This window comes from Chiroxiphia lanceolata, chromosome 3 (genome assembly GCF_009829145.1).
Source record: "Chiroxiphia lanceolata isolate bChiLan1 chromosome 3, bChiLan1.pri, whole genome shotgun sequence".
Classification (NCBI taxonomy): Eukaryota; Metazoa; Chordata; class Aves; order Passeriformes; family Pipridae; genus Chiroxiphia; species Chiroxiphia lanceolata.
The window spans coordinates 28,761,219-28,781,183 of NC_045639.1; the positions used below are offsets into that span (position 1 = coordinate 28,761,219).

At 40.5% G+C, this 19,965-nt stretch overlaps 1 protein-coding gene across 1 annotated transcript in view; it reads left to right on the top strand.

The window, feature by feature from the left end:
• Positions 1–19,965, top strand: part of RBKS (ribokinase) — a 70,896-nt gene that overhangs the window by 48,255 nt on the left and 2,676 nt on the right. Inside the window, exon 7 of the mRNA XM_032684417.1 lies at positions 1,325–1,513. Within this exon, the coding sequence (XP_032540308.1) occupies positions 1,325–1,513 (189 nt within the window). The remainder of the gene's footprint in view (positions 1–1,324; positions 1,514–19,965) is intronic.

Consider the following 19,965-nt stretch of genomic DNA (forward strand, 5'->3'; position numbering starts at 1 on the left):
AATTCTGTGTACATGTTAGCCACACCTTGCCCTTGCAACCCACGAGTTTACCCATCAAGTCCTGCCACACCAGCCTCCCTCTCACAGTGATCAGATCAACAGTGCTAGAAATCATTGTGCATTTGTCTAAGTAGGGACTGCAGAACTTGGTCATAGAAGTTTGAAAATTAAAACCGGTAAGTCCTCTGCTAGTGATACGATAAACTCTAGGGAGTGTGTTGGCATAATCTGGCCCTTCAGAGCCTAAGGGTGGCTGCTCTCGCCTGGGTCAGGCTGAAACTCAGGAAATGACAGTGGTGAGCAGGCACTGACTCACAGCTGGGGGCGGTTTGCTTGTAGATGGCTGTACTAGTTCCTGTCCCCAGCTGTCTGCTCTCCCTCTCTTTACTACAGGCATGGCCTGTGCTCCATGAAGCAGTTGTTTAATCACTATAGTTTACGGTTTGTTACATCAAAAAGTATGTGCACTGAATTCAAATTTCAGTCAGGCAGAGGAAGGTAGTTTGAAACATTTCAGCAGCTGTTTCCCAAGAAGTTGAGCTGCCTGTGTAGCAGAGGTCAGGAGATTAGCTGCTGAAGAGGTTCCAAAGTAAGTTTTCCACTGAAAATAAGCCCTAAGAGTGTGGAAGTTATGTTCAGCTACAAGGCAGCTATCTGGAAATACTTCAGGCTGCATTCTTCAGGATCCAGCAGCAACCTTGTAGTAAGACTTCCCTTTTCTCAGGCAAGCAGGACAAAATTTAGTAAAGACAGATAAATTTTAGGTATTCTCATCAAAAAAATGTATATAAAACTAAACAAAATGGTCAAAGTTGAGCAATTTTTTTTTTCCTTGAAGAGAATTTCCTCTTCTGGTTTAACACTGAGAATTTTAAAAAGTATTTAAAAAGTTTCTCACTTAGAGATAAATATCCCTCAACAATAGTGACCAAGTTGCCTTGTAACGTTTTTCACATTAGACCACAAAGTGCTTTTGCCAAGACTGTGTCATTGTGTCCATTTCACAAATATAAAAACTGAGGCATGTGGGAGAAATGTGATTTTACTAAGGGTTGTATGCCAGGTAAGTTGTAGAAGCTGAAACAGAACCCATGCCTCCTGCGTCTCTGCATAGGCTGCTCTCCATTAGTCTGCTGCACCTGAAATGCATGCTGCTTTCCAATGAGTAGCAAGACATATTTGAATATCAGTGTAGAAAGTGGTTTCATGATCATCCTACAGTACGCATTTTAAAAAGTTATTAAATACTGTTTTCAAGTGCAACTGTTGTCCAAAAATGAATGCTGTCAGATTATGATTTTCATTTGCGTGGGTTGTTTTCCAGGCAGAAATTTTAACGGGCATCCCAGTTGGCAACCTTGAAGATGCTGAAAAGGTGGGACGCATGCTGTTAGAAAGAGGGTGTAAGCTTGTAATTGTTACTCTTGGAGCAGAAGGCTGCATGATGATATCAGTAGAAGAACCCATTCCAAAGCACGTTCCTGCTGGGAAGGTCAGGGCTGTGGACACTACGGTACGTTTTTGTGGTTTAACTGTCTTGCTTGGAAAAGACTGCTTAAGCACTAAGGGAAAGCAATGAGTAATCAGCCAAATCTTTGGGCACTAGCACAAAGGCTAATTTATGATGTGAAATTGATATCTTGCTTCCAGCCTCTCATATATTGTCAGTTCACTTGAGTTTTATAGTCTGTATTTTAGATGAGCTAGAATTATACATACTGATGGTGTCTTTATGTCCCTCCTTTACTGAAGTAAGTACCTGTCTCTGACTGTAATGTCTGATGCCAGTGGCTTGAGCTGCAGTCCTATTTTTTCACCTTTGCCCAGTCAAATACTTGGTCAGAGGCATTTTAGTCTTTGACATTAGGTACTTTTTTTTTATTTCCTGCTCAGAACTAAATGATAGATACAGATAAAAACAGGACAGGCAATAGTTAAGATAACATTACTATGAAAACCTTACCACATTGCACATATGGGGCTACTTTGTGTTCCTAGTATTATCTGACATAAATCCAAAATAATTCCAGTGGAGTTACTGAGAGCAGCACAGGTCACGTTGTATGTACTAACTATACATTTAAATGCCTGTTATAATAACGTCATATTACATATGTTCTGTTACAATAGTTCATTAAAATCCTGGAGATTTTACCATCTGGTGCATTCCATATCTGAATTGCATTAATAATGACTAGTTCTTGTAGCATGTTTTTTATCCATGGACCTCATACTGATTCACAAAGAAGAAAGGCAACTGCATAAAAGATGAGGAAACAGAGGCATAAGAGACCAAAATTACCTAGGTCAGTAGCATGCAGTGGCAGAGCCAGGAGTAAAGAGTAAAGTCACTTCGTCTCAACCAGAAGATCACTCATAGATTTGAACTGTGATATGCTAATGCCGTGGAAAGCATTGTTTAATATGATAGTTTTCAATTTAATTGTGAAATAGAGATACTATGGCTTTATTGTCCTCTTTTGCCCTATTGTCATTTAGAAGTTTGACTTCGAGTTAGTGCTAATTTTGGAATGTCTTCAAGTTCTAGTTAAGGGAGGGAGATATCACTGTAGTGTACTGTGCATAAGGTTCTTGGTAGGGCGCTACAGATGCCAAACAGCCTCTGCTTGCTTTTAGCCTAGAATTAGAAGTGCCAAGGGAGTAAAAGACAGCTCCTAAAGCTGCCCAGAGGCAGGATTTATTAGCTTGGGAGCAACACCTTGTGAACCTGGCAGTACGGCTTCTGGCTCCGAGTTGGTAAATCCACTACTTCTATCAAAGCTGAGCTTTAGAGTTTTCTTCTACATCACACAGAAGTGATGAAGAAGTAACATGAGTGATCTGCTTCTTCAAAAGAAGAAAATTGCTGCCAGATCAGCTATTGTTTCATATCTTAAGATATTTGCTGTTCTTGGAATAAAACAGCAATTCTGAAACCACACACTGTGGATGAAAAAGTGCTTTTTATCTTGCCTAGCAGTTCAGAGTTTCATGACTGAACTAATTTAATGCTCCTCGTTTTCTATTTTTTCTTTTTTTTTTTTTTTTTTTTTACTTAACTTTAAATAAAGGCATTTTCTTTGAGTGTACTAAATCCTTGCCCTGCCTCCTTGTGGCCAACAGGTTATTGGCTTTCAGATAGCAGGGGATTTTCACAGTTAATTTTGTTAATCTACTTAAATACCAGTGGGCTGTTTTCAGTAAAACAGCTGTGCTCAGTTTATTCTTGCAAACTGAATGAAAAAATGTGTGTTGGCCTTCCATTATAAAAGTCTTAAAGTGCTTAGCCTGATTATGACTTTTCTGAAAGCAAGTGGTTTTAAAGCAACCCTTACTAACACTTAGCAAAATAATGTCATCCTCAACTAACCTGGATAGCTCTATTATTAAAATAAATACTAAACATTCTAGTAGGACATGTTGCTCTCTTCAGGGGCATCTCTGCAGTAGATCCTTCCCTGGGGGAAGGAGCAAGCTGTGAGGTGGCTTACCAAGTAGCTACTTATCCACAGAGTATTCAGAGTTGTTCACGTATATGCTCTTAGCATGGCATTTGATAATAAAAAAAAAGTTGCTACCTTAAACTGCCCTGACTTCAGCATCTTGAAGGACCAGGCACAATCACATCTGATTATGTGACGTGTTGATATTGTTTACATCTGCAGAAAATAAAGTTATTGCCAGACAAAGAGGTAAATGATGTGTATACCCTATCATAGCATTTGCAAAAGGTTACAGAAATTAAATTAAAACAGAATTTGCCATTTAGGAGATATACATGTAAGATACAAAATGAGCTTCAAAGGCCTCTTTAATTGTATAAATTTTTCCATAGCTGCTACCACTGCAGCACTATCCACAGTCCTCTCTGCAGCAGTGCAACTTCAATACTTACTCCTGGTCATTTCTGCAATTTTGAGAATTTTTGAACAAGAAACTGCCTGGGTAGGTACAGCCACAAAGATTAAAAATTTGAGTTTCTTGCCCCAGTCTGTGTGGTCCCCATTCTCCAGGTCCACAGGTTCATCAGGGGCACTAAGGGTTGATAGACCATAGAGCCTGGCTCTTCTTCACAGCCCTTGAGATGGTTAAGCTAAGTGTTTATTGGCAGAATGCTGGGAAAAGCTGGCTCCATCTCCCGCTCTGTGGTAGAACATGAATCTTCAAGACTTAAAATCTGGCATTTTTCACCCACACTAAATCAATACTATAAAGGGGGGGAAAAAAGGCCTGTTGATTCTTTTTTTTAGCACTAATTATCTTTATGTGGGCTTTAGTAATGTATGCAATGCTTCCCATGACTGTTAGCAGAGCTCTCCATACACAGTCCAAAACATGTAGAGCACGAATAGTCGTTCAGAGGGAAGTTTTGCAAGACATGGTATTGTAAAGCTGAAACATCTGTTTCTCCTCTTATAGCTTAATAGTGCAACAAGCTTTTGTTAAGAAAATTAACTTTCCCTTCATTTTACTAGTTTCTGCTAGCTATTTCCTATATGCAAATTTTGAATAAACAGAAAAATAAGTGAATTACTGGAAAATCATCCTTGAATTTTCTGGATGACAGAAAGATCTAATTAATCCCACTGGCCATATCAATTTGTATTTGAAACAGATGCTGTACATGAGACATTTGACACATAATAAAGTACTAACATAAGACAGGTATATATTATAACCTATTTTCATTACTTTAAATAGTTGCTTTTAAATGTACTTGACTACATTGAGTTAAGTATATGCATTTACTTTATTTTAGGAGGAAGCTATTTCCACTCTAGGTGAAAATAGTACATGAAGCTGCATTAAAATAGCAGTGAAGGATAATTATATAATTCCATTTATATGACACTTCTTCTGTTGGTAGCAGAAGGTTTCACAAACCATTCACAAATTTGATAAGCATTTCATAGAAAACAATAATATCATGTACGCTCATTTTGCAGTTGCATGTGTGTGTGTGAAGCAGTTTGCCTGCTGCTGAAGCAGAAGCACAGCTGAGGTGGAACATGGCAGATGCTCACAAACAGCTGTGGGACATGACATCATGTCAAAACTGTACTTGAGGTGAAGGGGATGATCTGTGTGATGAACCACATGATGATCCTGCTGCAGTAGCCCTGAACACACTGTCTTGGCAGTGACATACACTGATGAGAGAGAGTGTCTGATGGGAGAGAAGGCCACAACATCATCCATATCAGAGAACGAAGCTCTGCTCTTTTTGCCCCTTCACCCTCGCTCTCCCCCTCTGCTTCTGACAATCATGCAAAGTGTAATTTACAGCACTATTTACATCTATTTACATTTACTAATTATATTCCATTGAAACTGCCAAGGAAAATTTGTCAGAAGAATGTAATTACTCAAAGCTGGAATTTGGCCAACAGTGAGATTAGTTCCCTTCCATTTTGCAAAAAAGCACTATGGGATCGTACGGAGCTGAGCACTTCAAGTGACAGCTAGGGACCAAGTCAAGCCCCTGAGGTACTGCCAGCGGCCTGCCTAGGGCTTGATGTGTGCAGGTGGGTTTTGCAGAGGTATTTGGGCTGTCTGAAGCTCCACATTTGGAACTTGGGATCTGGGATTCAGAGGGTCATCTGTGCCAGGCCTCCTTTGGAAGTGGGGCAGTCTGGCAGTTGGTGGCTATGGCAGGCTGTAATGTGTCTGCTGGCTCTGCGACTTTGCTCTGTGGTTGCTGCTTGCAGTTGAAGTTGGGGTGTCCTGTCTAGGATCCATGCTTCAAATGAGAGAGATGGTACTGGCAGCATCTCCCCTGCATTAGTGGAAAATGGGTTGCTCTCTGACTAAGCAAGCCAGAGCTGCCCTGCTGTCACTCCCCTATTTCCAGGTTACAGGATGGAGATCAGTTTGGGGAGGGAGGATTAGTTTTCGTAACCTGTGTTTGCTCCAGAGCCCAACTTGGATCAAGATGCTGAATATATACTTGCATCAGTTAGGGTGACTTTCTAATTTTTGTTCCATCTGCATATCTGGCTTCAGCATGGATGTATTTTCTGGAAAGGCAAATGTACACACTTGGGTACACAATATTTAAATGAAATTTTAGAATCCCCTTTCACAGTGATGCCCCTAATAATAACAGAAGTCCATGGTCTCCCTTTTAAATCTCACGGAGAACCCAGAATGTTTAATTTCACAGTATTTCTAGGCACAGCCATTAAATTTACCATATAATTTCTTATAGTATCAGCATTTTCTGGTTGTGCTTTTCAAATATAGAGAGTGCACAACCTACTGAGGGAAGCTAAGGAGATCACAGGTTGAGGTACCATACTTATAAAAGGAAACTCATCGAGGAGACAGGATAATATTCAAAATTTAATCTATTCAGTTGTGCCTGAAATTTGTCATGAGTGTATGATTTAGTCTATATAGTTCTTCACTGTACCATATTCTCAGAGACAGACGATACATGCTGTCATAATCATAAATGTTATTATTTTTTATGTCTCTGCAAAAGAAAAGTTCATTGTTACAATATGAATTGTCATCAGATGTTTTGTGTTCAAATACTGTTGTTTCCCTCAGAATTCTTACTACAATATATTAGATCTGTCTCTATTACTAGAGGAGAGAATTATGAAGGGTGTCTTTAAGTAGTAGACTACTCACTGAGCAGCTTTGTATTGAACTCTGAAGATGTTACACAACCTTTGTTTTAATAAAGCCTCATGTAAGTGTAGCTATATAATTTTAGATATGTCACAGTATTCAGGCCTGTGCAGCAACTGTGGTCTAAAGAAGGCAGTGTGGTTTAGCAATTTGAACAAAGGACTGAGTAAGAGTTCCAAGGCTCTGCAAAAGACTTGCTGTAAATCCTTGGGAGAGCTACTTGTCTTCTTTGTATCCCAATTTATCTGTCCATAAATTGGAGCTGCTATTAATGTGTTGCATATAAGCCATGAGAAGTCTGTTAGAGATCAGAACAGGATCTGGGAGGCCTTTTTCCCAGGCTTGTCATATAACCTCAGGCCAGTTGTGCTTCTCTGGGGGCTTTGCAAACTCATTGAAGTGCTTCTGCTTGAAGTTGCGAGGTCTTGTCTGTAAAAATATGGTTTACACTAAAAATTCTCTGACTTAGCTGTATCTTCTCGTTTGGAGGAAGCCTGAGCCAGAGGAGTGAAGTGGACACTGAAATAAAGCCTTAGAATATAAATAAATCCAAAACAGTCCTCCTAATAACAGCAATTCTTTGTCTCCTGACTTTGTGGCCTAACGTCTGAGGCTCAAGGGGATATAAATACAACACTCTATGCAATGACTAATTACTCAAAATTTTGTGCATCAGCAGAAGTGGGACTTGTGGTTGACTCTAATATTATCAAATGCCTTTGCTATTTAATAATCTTGTACCCGTACATTATTTAGCATGCCGTTTGCACAAAGAACAGTGATTTTATTTCAGCTATCTCCCAACAAAGTAAAAATGCAGCTGGTAGTAAATGAAGCATTTGGCAGACAATGTGTCTGATGTACAGTTCTCTAACTTGCTAAGAAAAGAAAAATGTTGTTGATTGTTTAACCTTTTCCTGCTCAAGGATGTAGCAAGGAGTAAAATGACAACCAAGGTTTTCTTTTTTCTTTAACCCTAACCCTAAAACCTAACCTTTTTCTCTTTTTCTTTTTCTTTTTCTCTTTTTCTTTTCCTTTTTCTTTTTCTCTTTTTCTTTTTCTTTTTCTCTTTTTCTTTTTCTTTTTCTTTTTCTTTTTCTTTTTCTTTTTCTTTTTCTTTTTCTTTTTCTTTTTCTTTTTCTTTTTCTTTTTCTTTTTCTTTTTCTTTTTCTTTTTTTTTTTCTTTTTCTTTTTCTTTTTTCTTTTTCTTTTTTTTTTCTTTTTCTTTTTCCTTACCTTCCTTTCTATTTCAAGGAAAGAGAAAAAGTAACCACCAGGCAAACAGCTTATTTATCAGTGGAGTAATTATGCCCAGAACTCCCATTAACATCCCACAAACCGGCAGCATAATAGCTTCCTTTCTTTAACATGCAACCTAAATAGGTTAATAAATAAGTTTAGTTCCAGTGCTAGCCCGCTTTCTGACTTAGCCTTCTGCATTCCCTCTTTTGCAAATATGGAATCCATTGAATTTTGGAACAGAAAAACCATGAGGAATAAATTAATCTGCCAGGCACTCCAATCAGCGATCTGCACTGTAAATCTATTTAAAGCTGCATTTATTATGTTCTGAAGTTCAGCTGAACTGTGAAAGAGCACATGACTGAAATCACTGCATTTGAGTTGACTCACAGTTAAGTCTAGATGGGACTTGCTTGGCTCCTCACACGTTTCTGTTTCTGATTCAGGCCTTCTAACGACACTTCAGTTTTTGAAGGTTTGGTCAGTTGCCTAAGGGTATAGCAGGTATCCAGTGAAAAAAGGGATTGCAGGAGTTGCATCCGCCTGCATTGGCAGTCAACCAAGAAAAGGTGGAGCAAGCTGGATGCACCCTTTTTCCTCCTGGAGAGCAGAAAGCTATATTATCCCCCTTTTACAAATAGGAAAAATGCAACAAAAATGTTAGTGATTGGGTGCACTGAAGCACAAGCCAAAAATGTCCTGCTCCAAGTTATATAGGGAGTTGTAGTGATGCAGCCAAAAATGAAGTACAGACTTATATTGTCCCATGCTACTCTCTTAACTTCTAGACAACATTGTCATGGAAGGAAACACTGTTTATCTGCCTAGTAACTGTCTATTTTAATCTGTAAGAACAAACAATGTAAACAAAATGAGCAAACAGAAGCAGGCTTGTACAGAACAATTTGCAGCCTTGTTTTCCAGTGGAAGATTCCATGGACCACCCAAGCTTTGCTCTAGTCCTTTTCTCAACCACGGAGCATCTAATTAAATCCCTTTCCATTCCTGACTCTAAGTAGAAGAGAGCCTACAGTCCTGTACAGTTTCTTTCCAGATGGAAATGCATAATTTAACAGAGATACAGCTGACAGGGAGAAGCAGTATTAGCATTTGCCACAAATTGCATTAAATTACAAGGGATACTTAATGAAGACATATTATAAAAAGAAGATTTAAGCCAATATTTAGTTTTCTAAGACCCTTCTAAGATTGTAGAGTACCAGGCATCAAAAACCTCATAGTACAACTGAATTTCTATGTTACCAAGAGTTGTTTGGTTTTGCTACACAAGATCAGTAAAAGGTCATGACATTCTGTCCTACAGCTTCGTTCCTATACATGTATACGTATACAAAAAGTTGCTGAGCACTTTACATTATTTACTACTTGGGTACTTAGAACATGAGGTGAAATTATATTCATACTGCTGTTTTGTAGATGGGAAAAAAAAGCACATAGAGACTGGCTTGTTCAGTGGCAAGTGAACTTGCTTCCCTTGTTTAACCATAACTTCTTCTCTATGCTTCTCTTAAAAAAAAAATAGGACTGGAGGAAAATTTTTGTCAGGCTATGCATTTTTAGAACTGGACATCATTGTAGATGTCCACATAAATGAGAAAGTACGTAGCAATGCAGAGTTGCTTTGCACTGGATACTTCTTGAAGAGGCTATAAGGAGTTTGTGGAAATGCTATGAGGACAAATGCTTTGGCTCCACTGCTGGCATACTAAGAACTGCCATACTAAGAAATATTCCAGTTTGGAAATTAACCCAGTTGATTGGTCTGGACATAAAAAAGTAGGGGTGCTGGCAGCATTTATGCAGCAGCTGAAATGTTTTGTTTGGGGGCCAGAACACACGAAGGATACAGCATCCTGTATCTCCACCTGAGATTACATTCTGATGAGGTCTAGGGAAGCTGAGTTCAGAAATCTTGAAGCTATCTTTGTGCTATCTCACTTCTGGCATGTTTTAGCAAATGAAACAATGGTATAATTTATACAGGTTGAGGGCAAAGTAGGAAATGACCATTTTGTTGCTTCTCTTGGGCTAACTATGGCTTGCAATGCAATTCAAAGTCATTGCAGCAAAACATGCTGCATCCCTTTTCTTGATTTGCTGTCCTCCCCTTGACTTTATGATGAAGCCAGCACAGGCTCTATTCCAAGAGCATGTTCAGGCCCTGTGTCTGAGCAGATACTGGTCTGCCAGTGCATGCACACAAGGCCAGTAATGGTACATAGCATTCTGGGATTTCTAAGTTGCACAAAGGATTAAGAGGAAGGAAGACCAACTGTGTGCAGCCATCCTTCTAATTAAATTCCTGCAGTTAAAAATAGCTAGTGGAAGCTGGCGCTTCTGGCACATCCAGAGCGTCACCTTCCCAAGTATCTTTTTCTGGCCTGAGCCGTAGGAAGTTGCAAATGTGATCCGCTGTGTAATAGTGCAGCATATTCTTGGCCAAACTCCTCATCATTTTTCCCCTCTTTATGGTTAGCTTACAAATGTCATATGTCTCCTTTTCTTCTTCAAAGCTATTCTCTGCAGAACCAGGTATCATCCAGGCTTTGTGAAAGTTAACTTACTCTTCTCAGTTTCTTCACATCAGTTCTGTCTATGGTGAGAGAGAAGGCAAACCTGGCTCTGGAGCCCCTCACCTACTTAGTTGCCCAGAAATGCCAGTTGCAGTAATGTTGATATTGAACAATATCAGATTTCCTGATTTCCCCCAACAGAGTTTTCACTGCCAAGTAATTCTGATCACTACAGAAACAAGAAAGGTTTGAGTTGGATCGGTGATATTGCATAATTAGGTTTTCAAAAGAACAAGAACAGAGAAATGAGAATAGTGGGGAAATCAGTCTTCTTGCTTTTGCAAATTCTAACCACAGAAAATGCCAGAAGTTGCATTTCTTATCAAGAATAAAGGAATTACTCTTTAGCAGCCTGCCCCATGGACAGAATGTGTTTTGCAACTTTCACTAGAAAAATGGAAGGAAGCTAAAGCTGTTAAGTTTTGGTGATTGATAGCAGTAACCTATAGGGGTGTCTTTAATAGCCAATTTGCAGTTGAGTGTGATGATTTTGTTACTTTCTTTTGTGTCTATGTGTGTAGAGATAGACATGCAGACATAAAAACAGCTATTCTAGCACAACTCACCTGTAGAAAAACAGATTCCCAAATTCTGGCAGCAGTGTTTGTCAAGTGCCCAAATAGCTATAAGGAGTATTTGTTTTATTCATTTCAAAGCACAAATAGACACAGAAATATGGGAAAAAGGTAAGAGAAGTCTCTAGAAGCTTGTGCCTCATTGCTGTTGTCTGTGATTTTGTTACTGAAATAATTAAGCAGGCAGTGTGTTCCTTGGAAAGATCCATTTTACAGGGAATGCCACAGAGAATGCCTTGGTGCTCACCTACTGCTGAAGACTGTGAGTGAGGTGTGAGAGCCCTGTTTTCTGCATTTCTGCCCCACAGGTTAAGGACAACAGAATGAGTGGGTAGCAGTGAACAATACTCTACAGCAGAGCAGCAATTCTGGCTTGTAAGTCACATCTAACTGAACTTCGAGAGAGGATATACAGCTTGAGTACTCATCGAAACAATTACACAAATTCAGTTGGAAAAAGAACGCAGGGAGCTGGCAAGAGGACAAAGCTAGGGTGAGCTCAGACAAAAAAACCTCCAGAAGTTTGGTGGCTTTTTTCCCTCCCAGGATGTGTAGTTCAGAGGTAGGCAGAAGCAGTGGCCAGCCAACAAAGGCTAGATACTGTGGTTTTGAAAGAGGCACTCGAGCATATGGAGCTTTTGTGCAAAAAAAGAATGTTTTTTTGATCAATTCCAGGCGAGATGGCAGTTGTGTCATTCTGAGTGCTTCTCATGAGATTAGATGGGATCACTAAGAGTCTTTTGGCATTTTCAGTCTGAGAGAAAAAAAACACATGTGGCTAGTGAAATTGCTCAGCACAGAGATTTCTTTCTTCTTACTTAGCTGGTAGATTATGGGGTCCTGAAGCCATCTCAGCCTCATACATGATACAGGGTGACACAGTCAGTGACAATCTGTCCAGTTCTTTCCTGGTTGGGTAGCTCATTGTTTGGAAGGGAAACCCACTGCCAGAATTTGCAGCATACTATCAAAATACCGTGATGTATTCTGGGCAGAGCTTCGACTCCAGTTTCATTTGTTCATTAAATGAAATTTGTGAATTAATGTGTAAGCATGAGCTTTGTTAGGATGAAATCACAATTTGGTGCAAGTGTGACATGAATAATGAAAGGAGTGAAGTACTGCTCAAGGAAATGAGGTAAGTGAAGCTTTTGATTAGAGTAGTAGAGTAGCTGCGTGTTTTTGAGGCTTGATAAACCAGTTTGAGAAGTACAAATCAACCTACTGAAGAGCTACTATATTTAGTGCCAGACTTCAACCACGACTCTTGATTCTGTGTGAGTTCAAACTCTGGGAAAGGTAGATACAGCTCCTTTAGCATGTTCAACTGAAAGTCCATCTTATATCTGCTAGCGATAATGTCCATGTGCTTCCGTTTTGTTGACACATCATGGCATATATGCTGTACTTTGCAAGAGTGCCACTGGAGAATTTTGTGTTTGGCTGAAGTGTAATGAGTTTTCCGGTACTGTGTTTTTTATGTCATATGGTATTTTGTGTGCACTCCAGAAAAAAAACAAACCAACCAACCAACCAAAACACAAAAAACAAACCAGGTGTGGAGGGTTTGCTGTTTCTGAGTTTCTTTGTGAGGTATGAACTTCCGAATCAAATGAAAGAACATAGCTCAAGTGTGAAACCAGGAAAGAGGCAGCTACAAGGCAAAAGTTCACTGAATCTTAAACAGGAAATTTACATAGAAGTATATCCCAAATTGAAATATTCCTTGATGAAATATCTATTACTCTGGTACCATAGAAATCAGAGTAGTGATGAATTTTTTGGTTGATGGGAATATCACAGTTTCAGCGACGTGGACCCATTGTTTTCAGAACGGCATGTGGAATTCCTGATTCAGTGCTCTTACTCCATTGTGTAAGAAAGAAATAAATTCGTCACCTCTCATTAATGCTATCTGGAGTTGAAAGGTGTTTATATGAGCATCATCACACTGAATTGTTTCGATGATTTAGAAAACAGAGTGCTCCCTGTGGGTGAATACTTTATTGGCTTTCTGGGGTTAGACTAACACAGTCTATAATACAGAATAACTTTGTTCCCTGGTGCTGAGCAGCATACTGGAATATTATTACACATCAAAACGAAGGTGTCTTGTGCTCCTTCTCAGTTTTTTTTAGTGTGCACTGAGAGAAAGCCATCACCTCACAGACAACTTGCAGTATTTTTTCTTGTAAATAGTGAGGTTGGAGTTACTCTGTTCTGATCCTGATTGAGAGTCCAGCAGAGCTGTGGAGTCCACTTACTAATTCTGCATATCTCAGTTCTGAGGTTCCCAAGCTGTGCCTCACTTTCAAAGGATGGGTAGCTCATCTGACTCCTGTTAGTCCAGGAAAGATCTGGAGCTCTGGATTCAGCCCACAGATGTCTCAAAGTGGGTGTTCTTAACATCCTTGATCTTAATTTGGGTTCATTTCCCATCAGTATTACCTGCCTTCAAAGCACATGCTGATAGAGGCTTTGAAATGTAAAACAGATACTTTCATCTGTGCTTTTTAGATGACATACAAATTAAAAATTGCAGAGTTGTGAATGTTGTATGTTTTATTTCCAACATTCACCACAAACCAAACATTTCAGGGGAATTCATGCATCTGTAATGCTTGTCACTGTTCTTTTTAGAAACAGTGCATAACTTAATATAGTAAGATGTTTCAGAAAGCAAAAAAATTGCATGCAGGAGGCCTTGTACTGAAATTAATCTCTCAGGAATGCAGGGGGTTAACGGTCAGGCTGATTAATCACTGTTAATGAACCATCAGGAAATCTGTCAGGAAGTGGGTAAAAATTCCTGATGGCTGATGTGAAGCACTGTGTGGTGTGCTTTGGTTTTGGTGTTTCCCAACTGATAGTCTACAGTGGGTGTAGTTTAGTTACATCTAAGTTCTCAGGACATGTGAAGGACCAGATGATATGCTACCCTTCTTCAGCTTGAGTAAGTCATGAAGAAATTTTCCCCATTCGTGGCTGTGCAAGTACGTCGCAACATAAATGCAAGAAAGTCAGGGATTGCTCCTTCCCAGAACAGAATCTGGTAAAGATACAGAAAGGAAGCATGGTCGTTCCCTCATTCATCCGGTCTGAGCCCATAGGGTACAGGGGGAAGAGTGGAACAGATGGCTTTCCCTGTGTGAACAAGGAGCCAGAGTATTAGGATTTGGATACACAACTGAGTTAATGAATTGCCTGGTGTTGACCGAGGGTGAGGTTTCACAGTTGGCTCAAGCTGATCCAAGATCAGGCTGAAAGGAGTGTTTTTAACCTCTTTCTCCTTTGCTTTGGACTAGCTATCATGCAGTAATATAGCAACTTGCTGATCTGGGCAGAAACTATTGTTGCTTGGTCAATGTTGTCTGACTTAGAAGGATCAGAGAACTGATCTGCCTCACTGCTTGGCTGCACAGGTTCTAGATCTGGTGTAGAGGAGGGTGTGGGAACATGAGACAAGGATAAAAACATGAGTGGGGACTGAGCCTTTCAGCAGTAGCATAGCCATGGATTGGCTTAAACCTATTACGAAACTGCAGTCTGAATCACTGGAATTAGCAGTGCACTGTCAACCTACAGGGAATGCAAATTAAAACGTGTTATCTTACACCTCCTGCCGCTGTTAAACAGTGGCTGAGCACAGCCATTCTGCACGTGGCTCAGAGGAAGGAGTATATGGTGGGGCAGCAGTGTAACAGTTCTCCATGACTTGGTCTGGAGTGTGCAGACCACGTCAGACATCACTGGGAGGTGTGTGGGGAAGGCAGAGGGGAAGAAGAAAGGAACAGACAAGCACCACTACCACTGTGATTCTCTCTATATATTTTCCTTTGGATTAGGGTAATTGTTCTACAAGACTGTAGAAACACTCAGTTACCAGAGCACAGATTAAGCACAGTGATGCAGCTGCAGACCCAGACCCTAAAGATCTGGGGTACTGTGTGCTTTTCCTAGTACTTCTCCTTTATTTTCAACCCAAGTGTCTTTGCAGTGTTCTTTAGTCAGCACCAAAAGCCCAACTTAGACCTAAAAAGGTGAGCCCTTTGATTCAAATTCTTCTGGTTTTTGTTGCAAAATTTGGTAATTCCATGTTAAGGACATCTTATCATTTTGTTCTGGCTCAAAATTCCATGCAAAGATACAGGAATAACTGTGTTAGTGGAAAATCTTTTTGTTATTTTCAAAACAAAAGGTCTGCTCCTTTAAGCACAGCCATGCGAAGCCAAACCAGTATCTGTAGGGTACCCTACAAAGACAGCAATGCTTCCACACAGGATCAGCAACCTCAGACACCATGGGAGTAGTCACCCTTCCTAGGCCTGGAGGTGAGGAAATAGTTTGAAGATAGTCAAATTACTTTAATTTCAGGAGAGTTTCAAGATAGTGGAGTTAGTTTAATTTAAAGACTGTCTTAATTTAAACTGCCAAAATATCTCTCCAGTGTAACATAAGGAAAAATGTGGGGAGAAAAATATTAACCTCTCAAAAAATAATTAAAAAAAGTATTCCACAGACAAATAAATGCAAATGTAAAAAAACCAGCCTGCAGTATTTCCAGAAATAAATCATTCTCCATCTCATAGAGGATAAACATGGGCTCTTTCAGGGAGAGGGAAACCATAAAGACAAAATAAAGAGCTTTATAACTGATTCAATCACTGTGTATGGGGTTTGCATGGCAAGGTTTTGGTAGTGGGGGACTACAGGGCTGGCTTCTGTGAGAAGCTGCTGGAAGCTTTCCCCATGTCCAATAGAGCCAATGCTCCAGGATGGACCCACCATTGGCCAAGGCTGAGCCCTTCAGTGATGGTGGTAGTGCTTCTGGGAAAATGTAGTTAAGAAGGTAGAAAAATACTGCTGTGCAAAAACAGCTGGAGAAAGGAGTGAGAATATGTAAGAGAAGCATCTGTGCAGATACTAAGGGTACTGGAGAAGGAAGGGGAGGAGGTGCTCCAGCTGCTGGAGCAGAGATCCACCTGCAGCTGGTGCAGGAGACCCACACTGGAGCAGGTGGGTGGCCAAAGGAGACTATGATCCCATAGGAAGGCCATGCTGGAGCAGGCTCCTGGCAGAACCTGCAGAGAGAGGAGCCCACGCTAGAGCAGATTTGCTGGCAGAACTTGTGATCCCGTGGGGGACCTACACTGGAGCAGCCTGTTCCTGAAGGGCTGAACTATGAGGAATGGACCCACGCTAGAGCAGTTCATGAAGAATTGTAGCCCATGGAAAGGACTCACATTGGAGAAGTTCATGGAGGCCTGTCTCTTGTGGCAGGGACCCCATGCTGGAGTGGGGGAAGAGTGTGAGGAGTTCCCCTGAGAAGGAAGGAGTGGCAGAGAAGACGTGGAACAAATTAACTGACTGCAGCCCCCATTCCCTCTCCCCCTGCACTGCTGCAGGGGGAGGAGGTAGAGAAATTGGAAATCCTAAGTGTAATCTTAGGAAGAATGGAGGGGTGGGGAAAGATGTTTTAGGTTTTGGTTTTATTTCTCATTATCCTACTCTGATGTGATTGGTAATAAATTAATTTCCCCAAGTCAAGTCCATTTTACCTGTGATGATAATTGGTTCCTGCTCTTGTTACAACCCATGAACCTTTCGTTCTATTTTCTCTCCCCTGTCCAGCTGAGGAGGAGAGTGACAGAGTGGCTTTGGTGAGCACCTGGCATCCAGCCAGGGTCAGCCCACCACACACAGTCACCAAAGGGTATTTTACTCCCTGAGCATTTCAGCTGAAATTATCTCATACTGAGACGTAGACCCTCTCAGCACAAGACTGTCTGAATATATCTGAAGGCTGGAAATGTTTCTCCAGTTCCACTAGTAACCTTTCATCAAAGCATAGCCCAGGGATTCTTGTAGGGAGACATAGGCTTTCCCCACTTATGAGGAATGGATAGCGAGCATCTTTGCTGACAGCTGGTTTTGTGTTATATAGGGCTAATTTGCAGTTTGGGTACAGAGTAGGCAGGGGTACAGCAAGGAATGCTGAGCAGATGTGACATAGTGATAACATCCTTAGCATAATCCAGTATCACACAGTTGTGGAGTGCTATAAATACAACAGGAATTCTCCAAGGCCCAATTCCTTCACAGAGCTGGGCATCTCTGCATTGCCATGGATTTAGACTGTACTAAATCGGTGTAATCCTCAGGCTTCATTCATTTGTGCAATGCTGTGAATGCTCCTAGGAGACTCTAAGCATCATTGAAAGCAGTGTCACTGGTTCTGCATTATAAGGCAGTTTTTGACAGCTTTTGGATTGATGTTTTGATTTATTCACTAAATGAAGAATTTATCATCACAGGCATAACATTTCTCTTGTACTGCTATACAACATCCTTTTAGGGTGTTGCTTTTAGGCCTCGGTAACATGCTCTTAAAATGTATTTAATGGAGTGAAACCCTGTAATACCCAGAGCACACATGGACTGTGACTTCTTGAAAAAATCACACAAGAAAAGTTTTCTGAAGTTCAGTTACAATGTCAGGCTTCAGAAGCCAGAGCCCCCTCCTGTTCTTACATGGTTGCCATTGCCCTTGCCCAAGAGGACAGGCTGGGAGGGCAAAGGCTGAGGAGGAGGTTGCCCAGGAACAAGGCAGTGCAACTGCTGCCATTCCATGAACTGTAGCTTTTGGCCTTTTGGCCTCCAATTTTTTTTGGTGAGCAAGTCATCTTATTATGAAATGCATCCTATTATTCTGTGCATGATGGATTGAAAAAGGCTTTACTTGCTGGAAAGGCTGTTGAACAATATAGTTTCCACTTACAAAGCACTTCCCTAAAAAGCTTCTCAGGGCAGCAAAATATAAAAATAGTTATACTAAAGTTGTAAACCAGCTTCTGACAAATCAGGAATAACAAAAGCTGAGGTATAAATAGAAGTGTTTTCATGGGTTTTCTCTTCTCTAGAGGCACAGGATCTCAATCAGTGCTGGATTATAAGAAACAAAAATGCCCTTTTCCAGACACCCAGGAAAACAAGGACCTTCCAGACTAGTGGCACGGAATATAAATAGATTTAAAACTGCTTCAGAACCATAAAGCTTAGTCAAAACCATGACATTTGCATTTTAGAATGAGCCATATCATATCAGACAACTTTTTAAATCCAATTCTTTATTTTATGTCATACAAACTAGCATCTCCTGCTTTACAGAAAGGTTAAATAACTTACACTTTTATAATTTTGGAATGAATTGTCTCCAGGCTCTCAAAGATACAAGGATTATCTCAAAGTCTGCAGTGTATTAGGATTCCTGGAAGACAAGTGCTGAAGAATGCAAAATATTGCATACTCTGTGTTTATATTTTGTCAGTGGGCAGAATAAATGCACCTTACTAGTAGTTTTCAAATTCATTATTTTTGTGAAGTAGGTGAGAATTATTTTTCTTATAGCAGGCTTTGAAATAGGTAAATGTAAAGCTACTAAATTTGCTATTCCAGTGTTTGGACAATCTTTATTTCACTTTGAGCCTGTTCCTTCTTCTGCTCTCTGCCGACCTTCTCTGATTCTACCAAACCCCATGTAGTTTAATCCACAACACCAAAGAAGGAAGGTCTGTTTCTGTAAGCCAAAAATAGTTCTTATTGCAGTTAACCTTGCAGCTGAATCAGTTCTGCTATTGCTCTTTAAGTCATGTTTGACCAGTCATGTCTGGCTGACAGAAGCAAGGCTGAACAGGGTATCTACATAATCAGTCTGATGCATGACACTGTTCTCAGTGCAGCAGCTCCTGTATTGAAAACATCCCCCTACAAAACGTTTGCTTACCAACATCTGAATTTATTATACCCTTGGGGTCAGTAGTAACTGAGCTTTAGAGTTACCGACTACTTCAATTATGTATAAGAAGTAAGGATTTCAGTAAAATTTTACTGGCATCAAATCCTTCTGTATATTCCCCAATCACCCTGTAACCTTTCCTCTTGCAAAAAAATGCTAGGGGGCCTTTTTCCATTCTGCATGGAAGTCCGCTGTTCTCCTAGTTTTTTGCTTTTAGAGTTATTTATCATTATTCATTCCCACCAATAGGGAGATCTACAGCCATCTCACAACCTCAGAGCACCACTCACAAGCAGAGGGACACAGTAACAGTGATGGGAGAACTTGCATTCCATTTCCCTGTCATACTAAGGCCTGGGTGATATGCAGTTAAGTCTTCTTTTTGCTCCAATAGCCAACAGTGGAGCAATTATTAAAAAAAAAAATCAAAAAGACAGTATTCTGCTCCATGCTGCTGTCGAGTAATAATTTATGCTATTTGACACCAGATATTCTGAGTATTCCTCATTAAAATATTTGGCCACTGCCATTTCCCAGTGATCACTGTATGAGAGATATTTGATGTAAAAATGATGAGTTCTTCCTGCTAGAGCTACACAGAACAGATCTGCATGCTGAAATTCTACTTCTGTCTGTAACAACAGTACCAAAATAGCTTTAATAATTAATCATGCACTGATTAGATTACAAACTCTCAGATGGGCTGGAGATTTTTCTATTATGCATCAGACAAAAGACACTGGCAATGCTTAACTAGCGATCACCTGCTCTTGCTCCACCTGCCATTGTGGGAGCGCTCCGGAAACCAGAAGGGAGACAAAGGCCCAACAGAAATTGATAAAAACCTTCACCTGCCCCTGCTATGTTCAGGAATACAGAACTGTTGAAACAGGTGCTGCTACAGCTGCAGGCCAGGGTACAGCTTCGCTTATTAACTTGTCATTTGCCAGGCAATGCTCACCACTGTACTCCTATGGAAGAGAGTACCCAAACTCCAGGCTAAGCGAGCATTAAGCAAGGAGTTTCCTGATTGGGAACACCAATGCAAACAGCCACCGTGGAAGGGCTGGGCAAGGAGAGGCCAGGCATAGGGCAGGCGCCCCTATCCTGCACTCACCGCTTC